Source organism: Apaloderma vittatum, unplaced genomic scaffold (genome assembly GCF_000703405.1).
Source record: "Apaloderma vittatum isolate BGI_N311 unplaced genomic scaffold, ASM70340v1 scaffold313, whole genome shotgun sequence".
Lineage (NCBI taxonomy): Eukaryota > Metazoa > Chordata > Aves > Trogoniformes > Trogonidae > Apaloderma > Apaloderma vittatum.
The window spans coordinates 252144-268352 of NW_009706207.1; the positions used below are offsets into that span (position 1 = coordinate 252144).

At 37.3% G+C, this 16209-nt stretch overlaps 1 protein-coding gene across 1 annotated transcript in view; it reads left to right on the plus strand.

Annotated features, from left to right (window-relative positions):
• The window catches only part of PRKCE (protein kinase C, epsilon), a 284427-nt gene that overhangs the window by 251900 nt on the left and 16318 nt on the right, over window positions 1-16209 (plus strand). Inside the window, exons 12-14 of the mRNA XM_009865685.1 lie at window positions 5219-5357; window positions 7738-7926; window positions 12964-13110. Of these exons, the coding sequence (XP_009863987.1) occupies window positions 5219-5357; window positions 7738-7926; window positions 12964-13110 (475 nt within the window). The remainder of the gene's footprint in view (window positions 1-5218; window positions 5358-7737; window positions 7927-12963; window positions 13111-16209) is intronic.

Sequence of the window (16209 nt, forward strand, 5' to 3'; positions counted from 1 at the left end):
TTTTCCATTTTGTTGGAGGAAGTTTCCCTTTTACCTTCTGTGATTTCTCCCATAAACAGCTTATCTATTTAAAGCCTGCAGAGAGGATGTGGTTTTCCCATGCAGGAGAACAATGGCAATGGCAATGATTTCAAATACACTATTGAAAAGGTTTATTGACATTGAAAGTCACAAAAAAAATGCTGTTCCATGGCTACGTATTTTAGACTTGTGTTGCTTTCGTATGTTTCCTTTTTGATGTTCTGTAGATGTTTTGTATGGTACAATCCTTCACCGAACTTTCACCTCACAAAGAAATATTTTTGATTCCGATGTCATTATTTCTAGATAATAATTGTTATGCTTTGTTCTGTGAAATGGATATTCTTTCTAGTTTTCGTTCCTCATTCAACAGTTAGAGTAGAAGCAGATGTTGTGGATATTTCATTGTAAAGTGATTGCTTAAAACAGCTTGTGATCATGTTTCTCAGCTACTTGATCTTGTTCTTCAAATACGGATTTATTTAGTCACTAATGTTTACGTGTTCAAAGGCTACTGTTAGTAATGTTTGGCAGACTTTCTGATTTTACTGGTCAAAACTCATCTTGACTGTTTAATTGCCTTACTTTCAACAAGAAAATGATCTGTTATCTAAATGGCACGTGTGACACATGGGGCCACATACACAAAGGAGGTTATCTTGCTGGCTCCTGTTGGGAGTCAGGCTTTAAGAACCCAATCCTGTGAAGTCCTCATCTAGTGACCATTTGTTAGAAGCAAAGGCAGTCAGTGTGTCATGGCACTGGTGTGTGGAGGAAGGAAGGAGCATTTTGGAAGTTTTCTTTAAGGTTATCTGCGGACTGCCTGCTCTTCTGTTCTGACTTGCACAAACCTTACTCTTATAATCCTGATTCTTTCTTGAGATCCTGCCAATCATTCCAGCTTCTGAGGTGATTGCAATGCTGGCAGGTGTCCCAAAATACAAACCAAGGCTTAAATTTCTGTTTAAAGCTTTCTGAGAAAGAAAACAAAATATGAGGGGAGGGGGGAATTTATGCAATGGACTGCTCAAGTCAACTGAACTGACTGTACAAAGTGTTTTGGCAAACAAACAAAGGAGAGAAATAGCTTTGAGGAGCATTACTGCATTCAACAATCTGGGCATTTTCCTGGCTTAACTGGTTAGGTTGTCTGCAGTAGCATGTAATTACTTGGGTTGTAGGAACTCGTTTTGTCAAACACAGATGACTTTCTTCATTCCTACAAAGATAATGCAAAATGAGAAAAAGAAGAACTTAATAGACCTTTGTCATTGAGCTATCTGACACTGTATTGTTTGGTATGCTCTGACTTAGAGGTAGACAACAGATGCTAATACCAGGAACCTGATAAAAGACAGAATGGGTCAGCATGGATCATTATGTACAGACAATTGATGTACATAGCAGAGACTGATACCTGTTTACTTGACTTTTTGAGATGTAGGAGAGCTGGCTGGTTTTTAGAAGAGTTCTAGGAAGGTATGGGTCTTAAACTAAGAGATTTTTTCAGTGAGACTGCTGCTCTGGAAAGAAAAGCTTCCTTGACAGTTCTTTTTCTGCTCTTTTTACGTTTGTTTCTTCATCTCTGTCTGTTTTCAGGTTTTTTCTCTTACATTTATTTAGTTAACTGAGATTTCTTTTTCCATAGTTGCATAATTAGGGGGTTTGGTGGATTTTCTTGTTTGTTTGGGTTTTTTGTTGTTGTTGTTTTATTATTTTAATCTGGCAACTGTAAATTGACTTAATGGATTTGAATGGCTTTCAGTGCAAGCATTTTTATGGACTATGATAATCTTGTAGACTAGCTGTGAATTTGGCACTTTGGCAGACTCCCAGCTTACCTTTTAACCTCACATCTCTATTTTAATAGACGTCCTGCTGCTGTTGTTTTAGCCTCTTTCAAATCTCTTTTAAAACTATGATGCACTTTGTATTTGCGGTAATAAAAATCTACTGGTATTAAATTCCATTATTGCGTGAGTAATTAAGCTGATGTCCTCAGTGCCTCCAATGGCATTTTGAAGAGGCTTATAGGCTTCACTGCTTTGTTTTGGCTTGATGGAGGGATCCCAGATGTTTTTCTTCTGTCAAGTAGGATTATAGTTCGGTAAATGGTAAGAAAGTTAAATTTACTTGTGCTTTTACAGTTATGCTTAAAATTTCACTATCAGTCTTTATAGGTATTCGAATTTAATTTTTAGGCTCTTCCTGTTTTTCTCTTTGCTCCATCTGTTCATTCTCTTCTTCCATTGTCAAGTTAATTCTTTATTGCTAATTTTTGTGTCTTATACAAACTAAGGAAACAAAGACAATGGTGAGTATCCTGTCCTTTTCCATTATGTGGCGGCTTGCCGCTAGTGTTTTATTACTGTTGAGATTTCTCTTAGCTTAGGAGTTTCTTCGGTTACAGACTATATCTTCATTTGATTCCATGGCTAGCATATGGATGGCATTAAATGGAACTTGAAGAATTTTAGGTCCTAACGTGTCCAGTGTGTCACTTGCCTGCACTAGGAAGTCCTGCTTCTGGAATCAAAGTTAAGAGAATCATAGAATCGTTTAGGTTGAAAAGACCTTTAAGATTATTGAGTCCAACCATAAACCTAACACTCCCAAGTCCACCACTAAACCGTGTCCCTGAGCAACTCATCTACACAGCTTTTAAATACCTCCAAAGATGGTGACTCCACCACTTCCCTGGGCTGCCCATTCCAGTGCTTGACAACCTCTTCAGTGAAGAAATTTTTTCCTCATATTCAGTCTAAAGCTCCCCTGATGCAACTTATGTTTGTTCTTGTCTTCTTGTCTTATCTTATTTCTTATTATTTATTTATTATTATTATTTATTATTCTTTATTATTTATTATTGTCTTATCTTATTTCTTCTTGTCTTATCACTTAGTTTTCTCAGCAGCCGCTTGAATGCCATCAGTTCCTATCATAATTTTTTGTATAATGATTTTCTTCCTAATGGTGGCTGGAATTGGTTCCTAGATTACATCAATTATAATTATACTGTGATTTCTTTATCTGAACATCTTGACTTTTTGAAATATAGCTTGTATTCTTCCTTAGCTTAGCAACATTCCAGATAGAACTGCAAAAAAAAAAAAAGCGCTACAGCTACAAGCTTATTTTATTCTCCCATTTGCAAGAGCCTTTTTCTAGTCTTGTGCTTGATCACATTCTACTTGGTGATGTTATAGTCTTGTCTCAATGCAGGTCTTTTGATGGTAACACTTATATTTCACTGGAAGAACAGTTTTAGGAAGACACATTATTTTTGGAGCAGGGAGCTTTATTTTGTTTCTTTAAGGGGCACAGAGCTGTTGATATCTGTTTGCCTTTGAACAATGTTAGACAACTCTTGCAAATCCCTTTCCAGGGACAGAAGGAGGTGATTATTTGAGAGGTTAAGTGTAACCAGCTGGATCTTTGGTTGTTTAGGAACTCATAAAAATGATGACTTTAAGGAATAATAAAATACTTAGTCTGCTCCAAGGGACTTTACGTGTGTAACCAGCTGAGGACCTACAAGAGCAGCGTAACTGATCTGGAAATACCAAAGCCCAGTGTAGGGTACATGGGTTTCAGCAAACATTTCTACAACCAGTATATACTTCAACTACATAAACCCTATCCGATAAAGCTAGTTTGTGTTGGAGATGATGGATTTACTCTTAGTGAGGTAGGTCTGGCTTTGATTTGCCGTGTCAGACTTCTTGAATATGCACAAACCACTTCATAACAGGGTCACAGCACAACCTACTTCTACAGGCACTGTAAGTCCCAATGTTTCCAAGAAGTGTCTGATTTACTGCACATATGTGCAGTGAATATGGAGCCCTTGAGTAGTAAGTCCACTGTGTCACAGAAATACCTGGGGTTTATGCTGTCCTGTGTACATGCTTGAGAAATACATGTTAGATAAAGGTCAGCCAGCATGTTTGATCGGTTTTAAAAGTGTCAAAAGAAAAAAAAAATTAAAAAATAAAAAAATACACCTACTGAAATTGGAGTGATAGGGAGAAAACATTTCACTAAAAAATTTAACACAGGGCAGCCTTGGAAGGGTTGTTCAATCATTTTATATGTGAGAATGCTTCCGCCATGTTGCGATTCCTGTAGTTTTAAACCCTAAGGTCTGATCAGGAGACATATTTTCTGAAAGAAATACTCTGAGTAAGGTAAAGATTTCTCATCTTTCACTGAAGTGGAATTCGTTGGCCTAAAGGATTTTTTCATGTTTGATTTATTATTCGTACATGACTAAATGTTTTTAATTATGGGTGGGGTTTTTTTCATGCAAGTGAGGGTTCTTTTATGCACTGACTTTCCAGATCATTTTGTAGTTTAGTCTAAGGCAAGTGGCAGGTAAGCTAAATGGCACCTGGCATCCATTGTGTTGGAACATGGAATAACCATCAATGGTATGTTTAGAAAATGTGCAGAGAGTAAGACAGGCAAGGTGGATATCCCTTTCTCAGGCTCACTCAGTTTAATAACCAATGAATTCTGTGGTTTTGACACAATGACATTTGTACAAGTGAGCAGAGACGGCTGCTAAGATGTGTTGTTTAACAAGGAATGCAAAATATTCCTGGGAGATTATTTTTGAGGAGGTTTAAACTGCAGAAAATAATGGTCCCGCAGAATGGAGTGGGTTTTTCATCCTGCAGAAAATAATGCTCCCAAAGATTAGAGTGGGTTTTTCATCCTTCTCATTGCAATTTGAACTTGAATTGCTAGAATACATTAAGAATCTAATTCAAAATAATTCAAATTTGAAAGTACCTATTAGTTCATCCCATATGATAGACTGTGGATAATTTGGTGCTCCTTACTTTCTTCTAATGCAAACATGGAGACTGACTTCATTGTTGACCTATTTCATATAGACAGAACATTCTTTTCCAAATGTTTCTGATACTGTCTTGAATACAGCTGTGCTGTCGTGCAGCTAAAGAGAGAGTAAGAGAGAGTCTTGCAAAATGCTTGTCATTGCCCACTTCCTTATTGCCTGTAACTAGGTCTGTTAATTGAGTGCTACCAACTTTTCATGTACACATGTGAAGAATGGTTTCTCAAGGGTATTCGTGAAACCATCTATTTGTCATATTCTATAGCTTATGATGGAAGTCAAGAGCACATGACCAAAATTTAAGAGCTGTTTTAATTTTGCGCCTTTTTATTTCAGGGACCTGAAACTGGACAATATTCTTCTGGATGCAGAAGGCCACTGTAAACTGGCTGACTTTGGGATGTGCAAAGAAGGGATTCTGAATGGAGTAACCACCACAACCTTTTGTGGCACACCTGACTATATAGCTCCAGAGGTATTTTTTTGCACTGCACTAAGCATACAAATATTATAACTCATCAGACTGTTATATATGTAGCTTTAGACACTTTTTACATGTAGATGAAAACAATAGAAGATGCAGACTAGGCTGTGCTGCAGTTTTTCCTGGATAATCTTGCAGAAATTGGTTACTTTCCTGCTCCCAAACAGTATTCCATGTTGATAGGAATGTCAAAGTATGATTTTTCTGTTATTTATTTCCTAAACTTAACAGTATTCTTCTCTATACACTCATTTCTGACTCAGCATCATTGTGAAGGCATTTATTAGCCTTTAAGGTGCTAGACGCAATTGAGTACTAGTCTTTAGTAGTTATAAAATTGTTTTTAATTTTGCTGAAGACTGAGAAGGACAGGTCCGTACACAAGAAAGCGTATGTTTGGTGTCATTCTGCCTAGGGTCTATGTGGGAATATAATTTTTTCCCTTTATTTAAAGTATCTGTGAGTGAAAGCTAATGCGTTTGTGGTACTTTTCATCATATGGATCAACAGAAAGTACAGATTTGCATGGAAAAGTAGAAACTTTTCATATGGTTGCTGCATATCAGTTGGAAACATCCACTCATTTCAAAGCATTCACTGAATAACAGAAATGACTGAGGATAGTGTAGGTTTTATATATCCTAAATTTTAATATTATGAGATGCATTTCCAAGTAGCTAAAATAAATCAATATTGCACAGTTAGTCTGCCAGGCAGACTGTCTGCTCAGTTTAGTTAGTAACCTGTGCATCCTTCCGATGAAGATTCAATGTGCTGATTTCATGTAAAAGTCTCATTGGTTTGTCTTTCATCAACCATAAATTTGTAGCAGGGAAAAATGTTAGTCTCTTGTTTGTTAGAAACAATAAATTACAACTCCATATTCTTAGCGCTCCTGACTGTCAAGATGACAGCCTACCTTTGGTAGCACAACTGAAAAGGTGTGAATCATTTTGAAGCTATCATAATATAAATATGTCTTATGGGGTTTGAAAAGTTTTCCAGCATTAAAAGAAAGTAAATACCAATGCGAATGTTCTGGGTTTGTATGAATTCTTCTCTGATTCAGTATACTAACTGAGAACTTGGAAAATTCTTTGAACGTTATTACTGAAAACAAAGCAATAATGACATCCAGGGAACTTTTACATGAAATCCTTGTCTCACTGAAGTCAGTAACTCAGGCTTCCGTTTCATCATCTTAATTGCAGAAGTTTGTCTCCTATTTCTCTTGCATCATTGTGGTATGTTTCAATTTCCCTTTCTTTAGCAATATCTGAGTTCCAAAGAGTGCCCAGAACCCTTGAAAAGTGCACTTTTGAAGAATGTCTTTTTTTGTAATTGACCTCTGTAAAATGTAATATCCATTCAACTAAGAATCCAATCAGGATCCAGACCTCGGTGTTTAAACATTAAACTCATTTCTCGTTTTATGTTCATATTGAATTTGCTTTTCTACTGGTTGTGGTTCCCAAGTACAGCACTGAGCTCACATGGTTCACCACAAGGCTTGTGACTGTAACACCGATGTTGTTTAAGGTGGAGTTGTTTCCATTCCAGCTCAATTTAAGGCAGACAGCTTCACCTTAAACAGACACCTGATGTACTTTCCCCAGTCCCCTGTCATGCTGAAACATTGCAGCCAAACTACAAACTTTTTATAAGTGGAGAGGAGCCAAGAACTAGACTTGTTCCTTGTACAACAGTAGTTCAGTAACACCAAGTAGTACAATAGAACTCCATCGTGCTAACCTAATACTCCTCGCTAAAGGTATTTGCTACAAGGTTGAACTTATGCCACCTGAGAAGTTGTAGCCAGTTTTTCTTGAAAACAGAGACAATTAAAGTGAGTCCTGCAGCCATGTATTGTGTTTTAATACTGTAAAAAGAACAAAAATGCTTTTGGCTTCCTTCAGTCCTACCTAAAGGACTAGAATAAATCTCTCAGATGATCTCTGTGCAGCATTACAAGCTGGTTCAGTTTGTTTTGTTCAAGATAGAGACAAGGAAATGTTTCACATTTTCCACCAATCTGTTTTGTATATGTGATCTTTTTTTCCCCTATAGCGTGACCTGCTTTAAGCAGTTTGGAAGGATATGCAGTTCTTTCGCTCATGAGCATACTCTTTTACTCAGGGGACTGATAAACTTAGTCAGTAGTTCTGAGAACAACTATGCATTGACACTTAACTGCGTTAGCACAAATCGCATGGGGTAAGAAACCATGCCTGCCGTTACCGAAATCAGCGTGGGATTTAGTCCTGCTTAGGCGCTGGGGGGAAGAAGGGGTGTATCATGTTGAAATAGCAAATGTGCAGCTAAGACTGTTGTCTGCCATGTCTATTCAATCCAATCTCTGTTTCTATACTAGATCCTCCAGGAGTTAGAATACGGCCCATCAGTAGACTGGTGGGCTCTGGGTGTCCTCATGTATGAAATGATGGCTGGGCAACCCCCCTTTGAAGCTGACAATGAAGACGATCTCTTTGAATCCATCCTTCACGATGATGTCTTGTATCCAGTCTGGCTCAGTAAAGAAGCCGTCAGCATTTTAAAAGCAGTGAGTCTTCCATTATGTGCTTTCCTCCGCCTCTTCACGATTTTTGGGGGGACTGGTGTTTTGTGGGTCTTTTTTTTTTTTTTCTTTGATTAAAATTGAATTTGCTGAAAGTTGTTGAGAGCAGTCACCGCTGGGAGTTCAAGCTCAGTTCAGAGTGCCACTGTTAGGATAATAGGGCCTGGGATAAATTACACCACTTGTGGGAAAGGAACAGAATGTTTGTATTCCACGCAGTTGTACACTGTATAAATCTGTGTACTGCAGATTCATGTTTCAGGGAAAACCCAACCAACTAGAACGGTGCTATCACTTTGACACTTTATATGCCACATGCTCACTGCAGTGGGGGAAGCACTACGTAATTAAAGGAACAATGTTTTTTATTTAACCCACTTATAAAATTTCCTGTCCTGCCTTTCTTCCTCTATCATCAGGATGGGTCAAAAGCCCTTTATTTACTGCTGCGTATTCTGTTTTATGGTTTACGTAACACTTTGATAAGCAATCTTACTCTAGGGTAATTGTTTCTGCTATGTTTGGTGTTTTTCAGTATAAGTAGTGACTTGACTTTGGTGTGTCACCGAATGTCACAATTTTTTTAATCAGTCAAAATGTGCCACTGGGTAACTTCAGTTTCTAAACTACCTTTCCAAAGTCAGGTTTACTTCATTAACATGACACTGTTTAAGTTCTTTCTGCTAATATAATCCTAAAGTAAAAAGCAAAACAAAACAGAAGCACTATGCCAGTTCCCATGGTCTGAAAACTGAGAAGGATTTCTGCCTTACAAAAATAAATTGTTTTTTATTCCAGTATTCTGCCTGCTTTGGATGTGGAAAATTTCTACATTTCCACTTCTAGTTTTCTCTCAGCATCTGGAATAAGGGAGACTTTCAATTAAAAGGGCAGCCAGTAGTATTAAGTGATCTTCATGCGGGGTTAGATTTGAAATTATATATAAAACTTTAACAAATTCGCATTTTAAAACCGTTGGACAGATAGCACATTCTGCAGAAATTCTCATTTTAATCTTCTAATGAAAATACCTTCAGGCTTATTCCAGCTGAAAGAGAGAGATGCCCTAGTAGATAATTCAAACCAGAAGTCCAAGTTAACCTCTCTGAATTGTCTGCTGGAGTATCTCTTTTGTTCCGGTTACTGTAGTGAGAACATAGAGGATTTGTGAAAGCTGACATTTATAAATACTCTCTATTCTCCCTCCAAATATCTCTCTGATGACTTATTATTAGCTGACATGATACTTTTGTATTTCCTTTTTTTTGTTCCCAGACCCTTCAATTATTTTCAGTTCAGCAAAAAATGTATGGGCTTGAGCCGCAGAATTCAGGCTGATATCCAGGGTTCAGGGGTTATTCTGACATTCAATGTTCGTATCTACATCTGAATTTCACTGAATTCCAGATTTTCTGTATTGTTTTGGTTTCCTGGCCTGTAAGATCTGTTCCTTTGCCATCCACAACCTCCTTCAGTGATTCTGCATTAACTGAGCTTTCTGTTATTCTAAATCATAGAAGCATTTATTGGAGGGGAAAAGATAACTGATAACTCTTGATTAAGTGTGTAGTATGAAAGCCAGTGTAACTGTTGGGAGAAGTTGTTTGTTTTACAAAGGAAAGGGAGAAACAAATTTTACAGTCAGAGCCTTACTGTGTTATTTGTGGCACAAGTAGTGAGATGTCTAACTGTGAATGTTCTACACGTCATTCATTAACCACAGACAAATCCAGACACAGAATTGGGCTGCAGGTGTAAACCATGTATTTTTGTGAATCTAAGTGCAAGGATGTTAAATCCTCTAATTTCTTTTAAAGCTGACTTTGCTATAAATTTTCATGAGGCTATTTTCCTGGGTCTACGTTTGGATAGTAGGCATGGTAGTTTATATTTTTCTCTAATACGTCTTTCTGTCTGAAGTTAACTCTTGGTGCAATTATACACCTTAAAAAGAGAGTTGCCTCCGTTAAATAGATTTGCACTATAATAAAAGATTATTCCTCACTGGGCAAGATGTCTTCACTGGCATAAATTGGTAGAATTTAATGGAACTGTGCCAGTTTAGACCATAAAAAGAAAACACTTCCTTATATTTAGCAACCTGCTGCCTGTGCAGCTATGGCATGAAACATGTTTGAAACTTGGCCTTTTTATCTGATCCTTGTCCACATTCTGTTAACTGAAGAACAGGAAAAGCAGAGGAAAGAAATAGGTATCCATGTATTTTACTGCTGAATATTAGCAAGGGATTAACTTTGGAACACTTCATTTCCTCACATTGTGCTTTAAGACGTGGGTTTTATTCTTTAGAAACTGTTTTTTTACACTCCTCCAAACAGCATGTAAATAAAGTTTAATAAGAAGACATTCTCTTGTATTAAGTAAAATGTCTTCTCATTTTCTGAAGAAACAGTTTTCCTGTCATTTCCAACAAAACACTAATGAGGATAATTTTACAGCTCAGTATTACAAGGCAGCATGTTGCTTATTCCATAAAATCCCACAGAACTTATTAGTCCTCTTTCTGTGAATGGACAGGAATTGCTATTTAAAATTCTTTCCTGTCTGGTAAGGAAAACAATTCTTCATTGAAATTAGCTCTGTGCTTCTTTGCAAGCGATAGAGAGAGGCTGCATCTACAGTGTGTGTTCCCTTTGTACCCAAAGGACAAATACCTCTGGATGCAGAGGCAGAACTCTGTTTTTAAGCTGTGCCATTTATTTCCAGAAGGAAAATTTTAGGAGCCTGGTGATACTTGGTTCAGGCCCCAAGTTGCATAGCTATCTTGGCAACAGGCTCTTGTCCTCTTGTCATTTATGTCAGTAGGAACTCTGATCTTAAAAGGATTCTCTTTTCATAAAAGGAGGTTCCTGCCTTAATACTGGAAAATAAAAAGACAACATTTACGGCTATGGCTGTCAGCTCCATTGGCAACCATGTCATCAACACAGTACAGTTAATGGCTCTCTCCGCCCTGACAGTTGCATCGTTGTTGACACTGGTGATAAAGAGGGAATAAATGACACTTTATGCTTCTGAAATAAAAGTAGATGGTGAAAAAAATCAATATTTATTGCAGTGGGTGAAATGTATAGAATTAAATGTCCACCTCGGAGTTTGAGATTATTGCATCATTTTGAGATTACTGCATGTCATAATTTTGTTTGGTTTTTTTAAGTATTCACCCTCAAGATTTTTTCTCCCTCGCTGTCTGTTTCCAAGTTTCATGAAGTCTGTGAAGTACAGTACTTAATTGTACTATCTCGTCATACTTTCATGTCCTGGGCTTCTTAAAAATGACATGTTCTGGTGTTTCCTCTGCCTCTGGCTTAAAACAAAGATAGAGCAGTGCAGATACTAGGATCAGATTTTGCTTCTTTGATACCTGGATTATAAGGGACCAAAAGTGTATCCTGTAGTATCCTTGTTCTGTTTCTGTAAAATGTGTGGCTGCTGGTTCCTGGCCTGTTCGTTCCAGTCCTGGAGGTGAAATAAAGCAGAGGAATGTAGGAATGTGTGTTGTGGTTTTCCAAGAGACCTCACCAAAGCACAATAATCCTTTCAAAATCTTTGTTTCTCCTGCCCATAGAAAATATGGCCTCTAGTTTAGATATGTCTTGTCCGTTTGCAAAAGAACTTGCGGAGCGGTTAAGCACAGGACCAAAGAGAAGGATCGTCTTCAGAGTAGCACGTGTATGTCAGAAACCACAGAGAGAATTGCTTTGCTGATCTATGTTATATCTTTAAAATGATAGCAATGGTATTCTCCCTGAATGGTTGATCTGGCTATCTAAAACCATTTTATGGACTTCAGGAGCTACTTATCTAATAAGTGGAGTACTAAACCAAGGGCGTGCATTATAGTGATTTATTCTTTTGTAAGGTGGTTTTTTTTCCTACAGACGCATAGTGTAATGAGGCATATATGTTAAAAAGGCACAGAACAATTACCACATTTTGTTTCATTTGTACACTTTAATTTTAAAAATGTTGTAATAGTGCCTTAATATGAACTTATAGCAAGGCTTGGGATAAATCTGTAACATGAGTGTGTGTGTATAAGAACAACACTTGTTGCTGCTTGAATTGCAGGGATTCAGTGCCTACCTGCATTAAAAAAAAAATAAATAGAGCAACTGCCAATAAAAGAAGGAAGAAATAAAAGAGAAAAATCATGAAAAACATTATCAGCTGCCATCATTTGATATCAGTATTTTGCACCAGTTGTATAGCCTTTTGCTGAAATGAGTTTGAAAGTGAGAAGTTTAGAAATTACCACACCAGAGGAGACCAGTTAATTCCAGTTGCTGCCACTAACAGTGTACTAAAGATGCAAGGGATGGTGAAAGTTATGTCATGGAGTTTCTCCAGGGAAGCTTTCTGCTGGTACTGATCAATCCATGTATTTCATGAAACGTATGGACAGAACATTTATAATTCACATACCTGCAGGTGCTGTTCTTACTCATTTCTAGGATTTTATTCTGAGATGAATACGGAGGTTAGGGCTTTCCATGTGTCTGCTTCAGTGGGAATATACAATTATGCAACCTACACAAAGAAGATGAACAACAGTAAGCTTAATACTTAGCCTCTATCCCCCAAATCAATAGTTAAGATAGAGCAAATGAGATAAAATAAGTTACCCTGACCACCTAGTTGGAAGTGTCTCTGGAGAGTTTAATATTTTCTTTCGTTCCTTTAGTATTTTTGGCCAAAGCTTGAACTAGAAATGCTGAAAGAGAATCTGTTCCTGTAGCCCTCCCAGACACATGAAATCAGGAGGTCTCAGCAATCAGTTGAAAGAGCTTCCTGCAGGAAACTTACACTTTGGAGTCTCTGAATCTTTGCCTGGAACCTCTGCAATTTGGAGGGGCATGCTTGTTGCTCTTGCAGAAAAAATACCCTTCTGAATGCAGACTAGGCTGCAGGACTTGTAATGCATAATTGAACTGCGAACAGTTTCAAGCCATTGCCATTCAATTTCTAACTTCTTCATCCTCTCCCTCCCCCATCCTGTAGTTCATGACAAAAAACCCAAACAAGCGACTTGGCTGTGTGGCGTCACAAAATGGGGAAGACGCGATTAAGCAGCATCCGTTTTTCAAGGAAATTGACTGGGTTCTTCTAGAACAAAGGAAAATCAAGCCACCCTTCAAACCTCGGATTGTAAGTAGCAGTTTGCATAACATTCAGAGAAAACTTGGTTTGATAATTCTAGCTGTTGCCTTGTCTGAGATATGAGATTACGTGATGCAACGATTTGGGCTTGAAATAACAGCATAAAAATTATGCTGAAAAGATTGCCTTGTCATTTCTGCGAAGGTAAGTGTCAGGAGTAGATTTAATACACAGGAATTGTTCGTGTTCAGTCACATAAGCCATGAGAGGGTTTGAGGCCCTGTTACTATTTTCCTGTGTCCCTAAAGATACCTTGGTGGGAAGAGATTCTTTCAGTTGGGTATATACTGTCTGTACTTTCTTCGTGAATTCTGCTACAGTCTTACATTGCTGATGGCCAGTGGATTTCGTAGTGAAAGACAAAGGAGAGGATTCCTGATTAATAATGTTTTAACTGAAGGTACTTAAAAAATCCCAGCTTCTTGGGTGAAAGAAATATACATCATGATAAGATAAATGATGTACTTATATTTTCCTACATAATAATCAAGTGTTTCTATGTAGCAAAAATGCATAAATAGCAGCCCCACATGTAAAAATTACAAAAGCCAAGCAAAAATAGTTATTCTTGTCTTCCTCTGGATGAAAATGCCTACAGTTCACCAAATGTCAGCTTTTCAGCTGAGAATTAGTGCAGTTAATTTTATGCTTGAACAGTACAAGACAATAATTTTGTGATAAATCCTTTGGGATTTATTTGCATCTTTCAACTTTGCACATTTCTGACTACAATGTTTGATTTGCCTGTAAATATGATCAAGGTATTTCTTTCTTTCTTTCAATAGTTTACAAAGGCATTTTGAAAACAAAAAAAAAACAAAAAAAAAAAACAAAAACTTTAGGCTCAACACTGAATTAAAACTTAAATTTAAAAGTATTAAAGTCCCCTCTCTCATTGAAGAATTGCTGTCACTTTTAATGCATTTAATTGTAGTCCACAGAAATGCATTTCCTCCAGTTCCTTATGCAGGTGGTGTAAGTGGGGCTGTCCGTCCAGAACAGGAGCCTGAGGTAGCTCTTCTGAATCCACTCCTGGAGAAGTCTCTCCCTCTCTCTTCCTCCCTCCCTCCCTCTCTCTCTCTGTGTAGCTATGAAGAAAGAGCCCAAAGAGGTTGACAACTGTTAGTGAAAGCCCTTGTGAATATCTTTCTAGGAGCAACAGTAAGATATAGTGCTGTCATATGGAGGAGTTTTTCTTAGTATATTTCTTGGAGAATGAAAACCCTCTCCTGGAAAGGTTCCAGCCAGCCTGGCATGCCAGCTCGCTTACCCCGTTGCCCAGTTCTACTCTGGAGGTGTGACCAGGTTGCACCTAGTGCCTGAGCTGACTTACAGTTCTCTGTGTTGCTGCAGGAAGTGTAACCCCCAAATTAACCCCATTAATATCCACTCAAATCCTATTTAATACTGAAACTAACTGCTTTCCAGTCAGGTTCCGCAGCCATCAGAGAGCTGCAGGCAGCCTCAGTCCGTGTTCAGCTGAGTTGTGTGCGTGTAGCTCTCTTCCTGTTTTCACAAGTATTTGGTCTTTCGTTTCACAGTAGTTTCTGTTGCTTTGCTCAGCATTCATCAGCGTTTTTGGTAATACAGTTATCAAATCAGGATGCACAATTCCAATATATTTTTCACTTTATGCCTGCATCTAGTAAGTCCCAGATTCCTCACATATCTTTATAGGCTGTTTTCACGAGTGAGGTGTACCATCCCTTTGACACTAGGTGTTTTTATGAGGCCTTTATTATTTTTGTAAGTATTCCTGCTTCGAAAATCATTCCTAAAAGTCAAGAGGCATTTAGTATGTCTGATATTTTATGCATTGCTGATATAAATACCTTCTACCTTCCCAGTGCAGCTTCTTTCTCTTCTGATAATTACTTCACTGCTGTTGTATTGTAAAGCCATTCCTATTTTATTAATTCCTGGATTTTTCTGCCTTTTCTCCTTTTCTGCTTCCTTTAACAGTATTGTAGTTGGATATTTCAGTTTTAGTAGTGATTTCAGGTTATTTTAGAGTACTCCTCCATACAATTTTCAAGACAGCTGCTTGCTCTTTAACATTTGTTAGAGTGATTTTATACATCTATGTTTATACCTTTTCTCATTTTTCTTCAGGCTGCTTATATAATGTCAGATTTTCATACTACTTCATTCCATATTGTACATGCCAACTTTCTTTATTCTCCCAAATCTAATTCCTGCAATCTAGTAATTCTGTATGCTTGGTTTTTTCTGAACTCTTGTTTTCAGATAGTATGTAATTTATGTTACAGGCATCCCTATTATTTTTATGATCTCAGTCTGCTTTCTTTAAGATATTTTCCTCAGTGACCTGGCCCTATCAACATTTACTGATAACTTTACTACATTTAGAAAGGGTATACCTTATATATTTACACCATATTTATGATCCATCAGCTGTTTTGTACCAGCGGTATAAATTTTCCATTTGTTTGGGTTTTGCGGTTGTGTAGAAATCTTTGAGCAAACTCATTCTGAAATTTTTACTTTTCCTCTTAAAACTGAATGATATATTAGTTGGAGAGTAAAGTGTGATGTATATCTAGAGAGATGAAAAAGGTCATACAAATAAAATATAATGATTAATTATGGAAATTCAGAAATTATAAAATATTTAGAGCAGTAAACAAATTCTGAAAAGGTGATTTTGGATACTTGCGCTCACTTTAAGAAGTACAGGAAAGAGGGAAGAAGGTGAACACTAATGAAATAAAGTCTACTTTAAAATCTAGATAGAGAGGTCCTCTCCAAATTCAGTTGTGGGTGTAGCATTGAGATTCATTGATTCATGTTAACAAGTGAACTGTTCCATAGCAATGGAGTAACTATGGAAAAAACAACTAATGCCTGTGTTTGGAATGTTTTCTCTTTTTTAACATCTTTCAATAGTGATAAAGGGCTGTTGATTATTTAAAAGTGACTCGTAATATTAAAAGGGGATTTAAAATTATATATTTTTAATCTTACGTTCAGGAGACTCTAGGTCTGTGAAAATAGCTGTGAGAAGAGAGGCCAGATTATTAGTCAGAAAATAGACATTCTTGCATGTGATATGTGAGTATACAGATG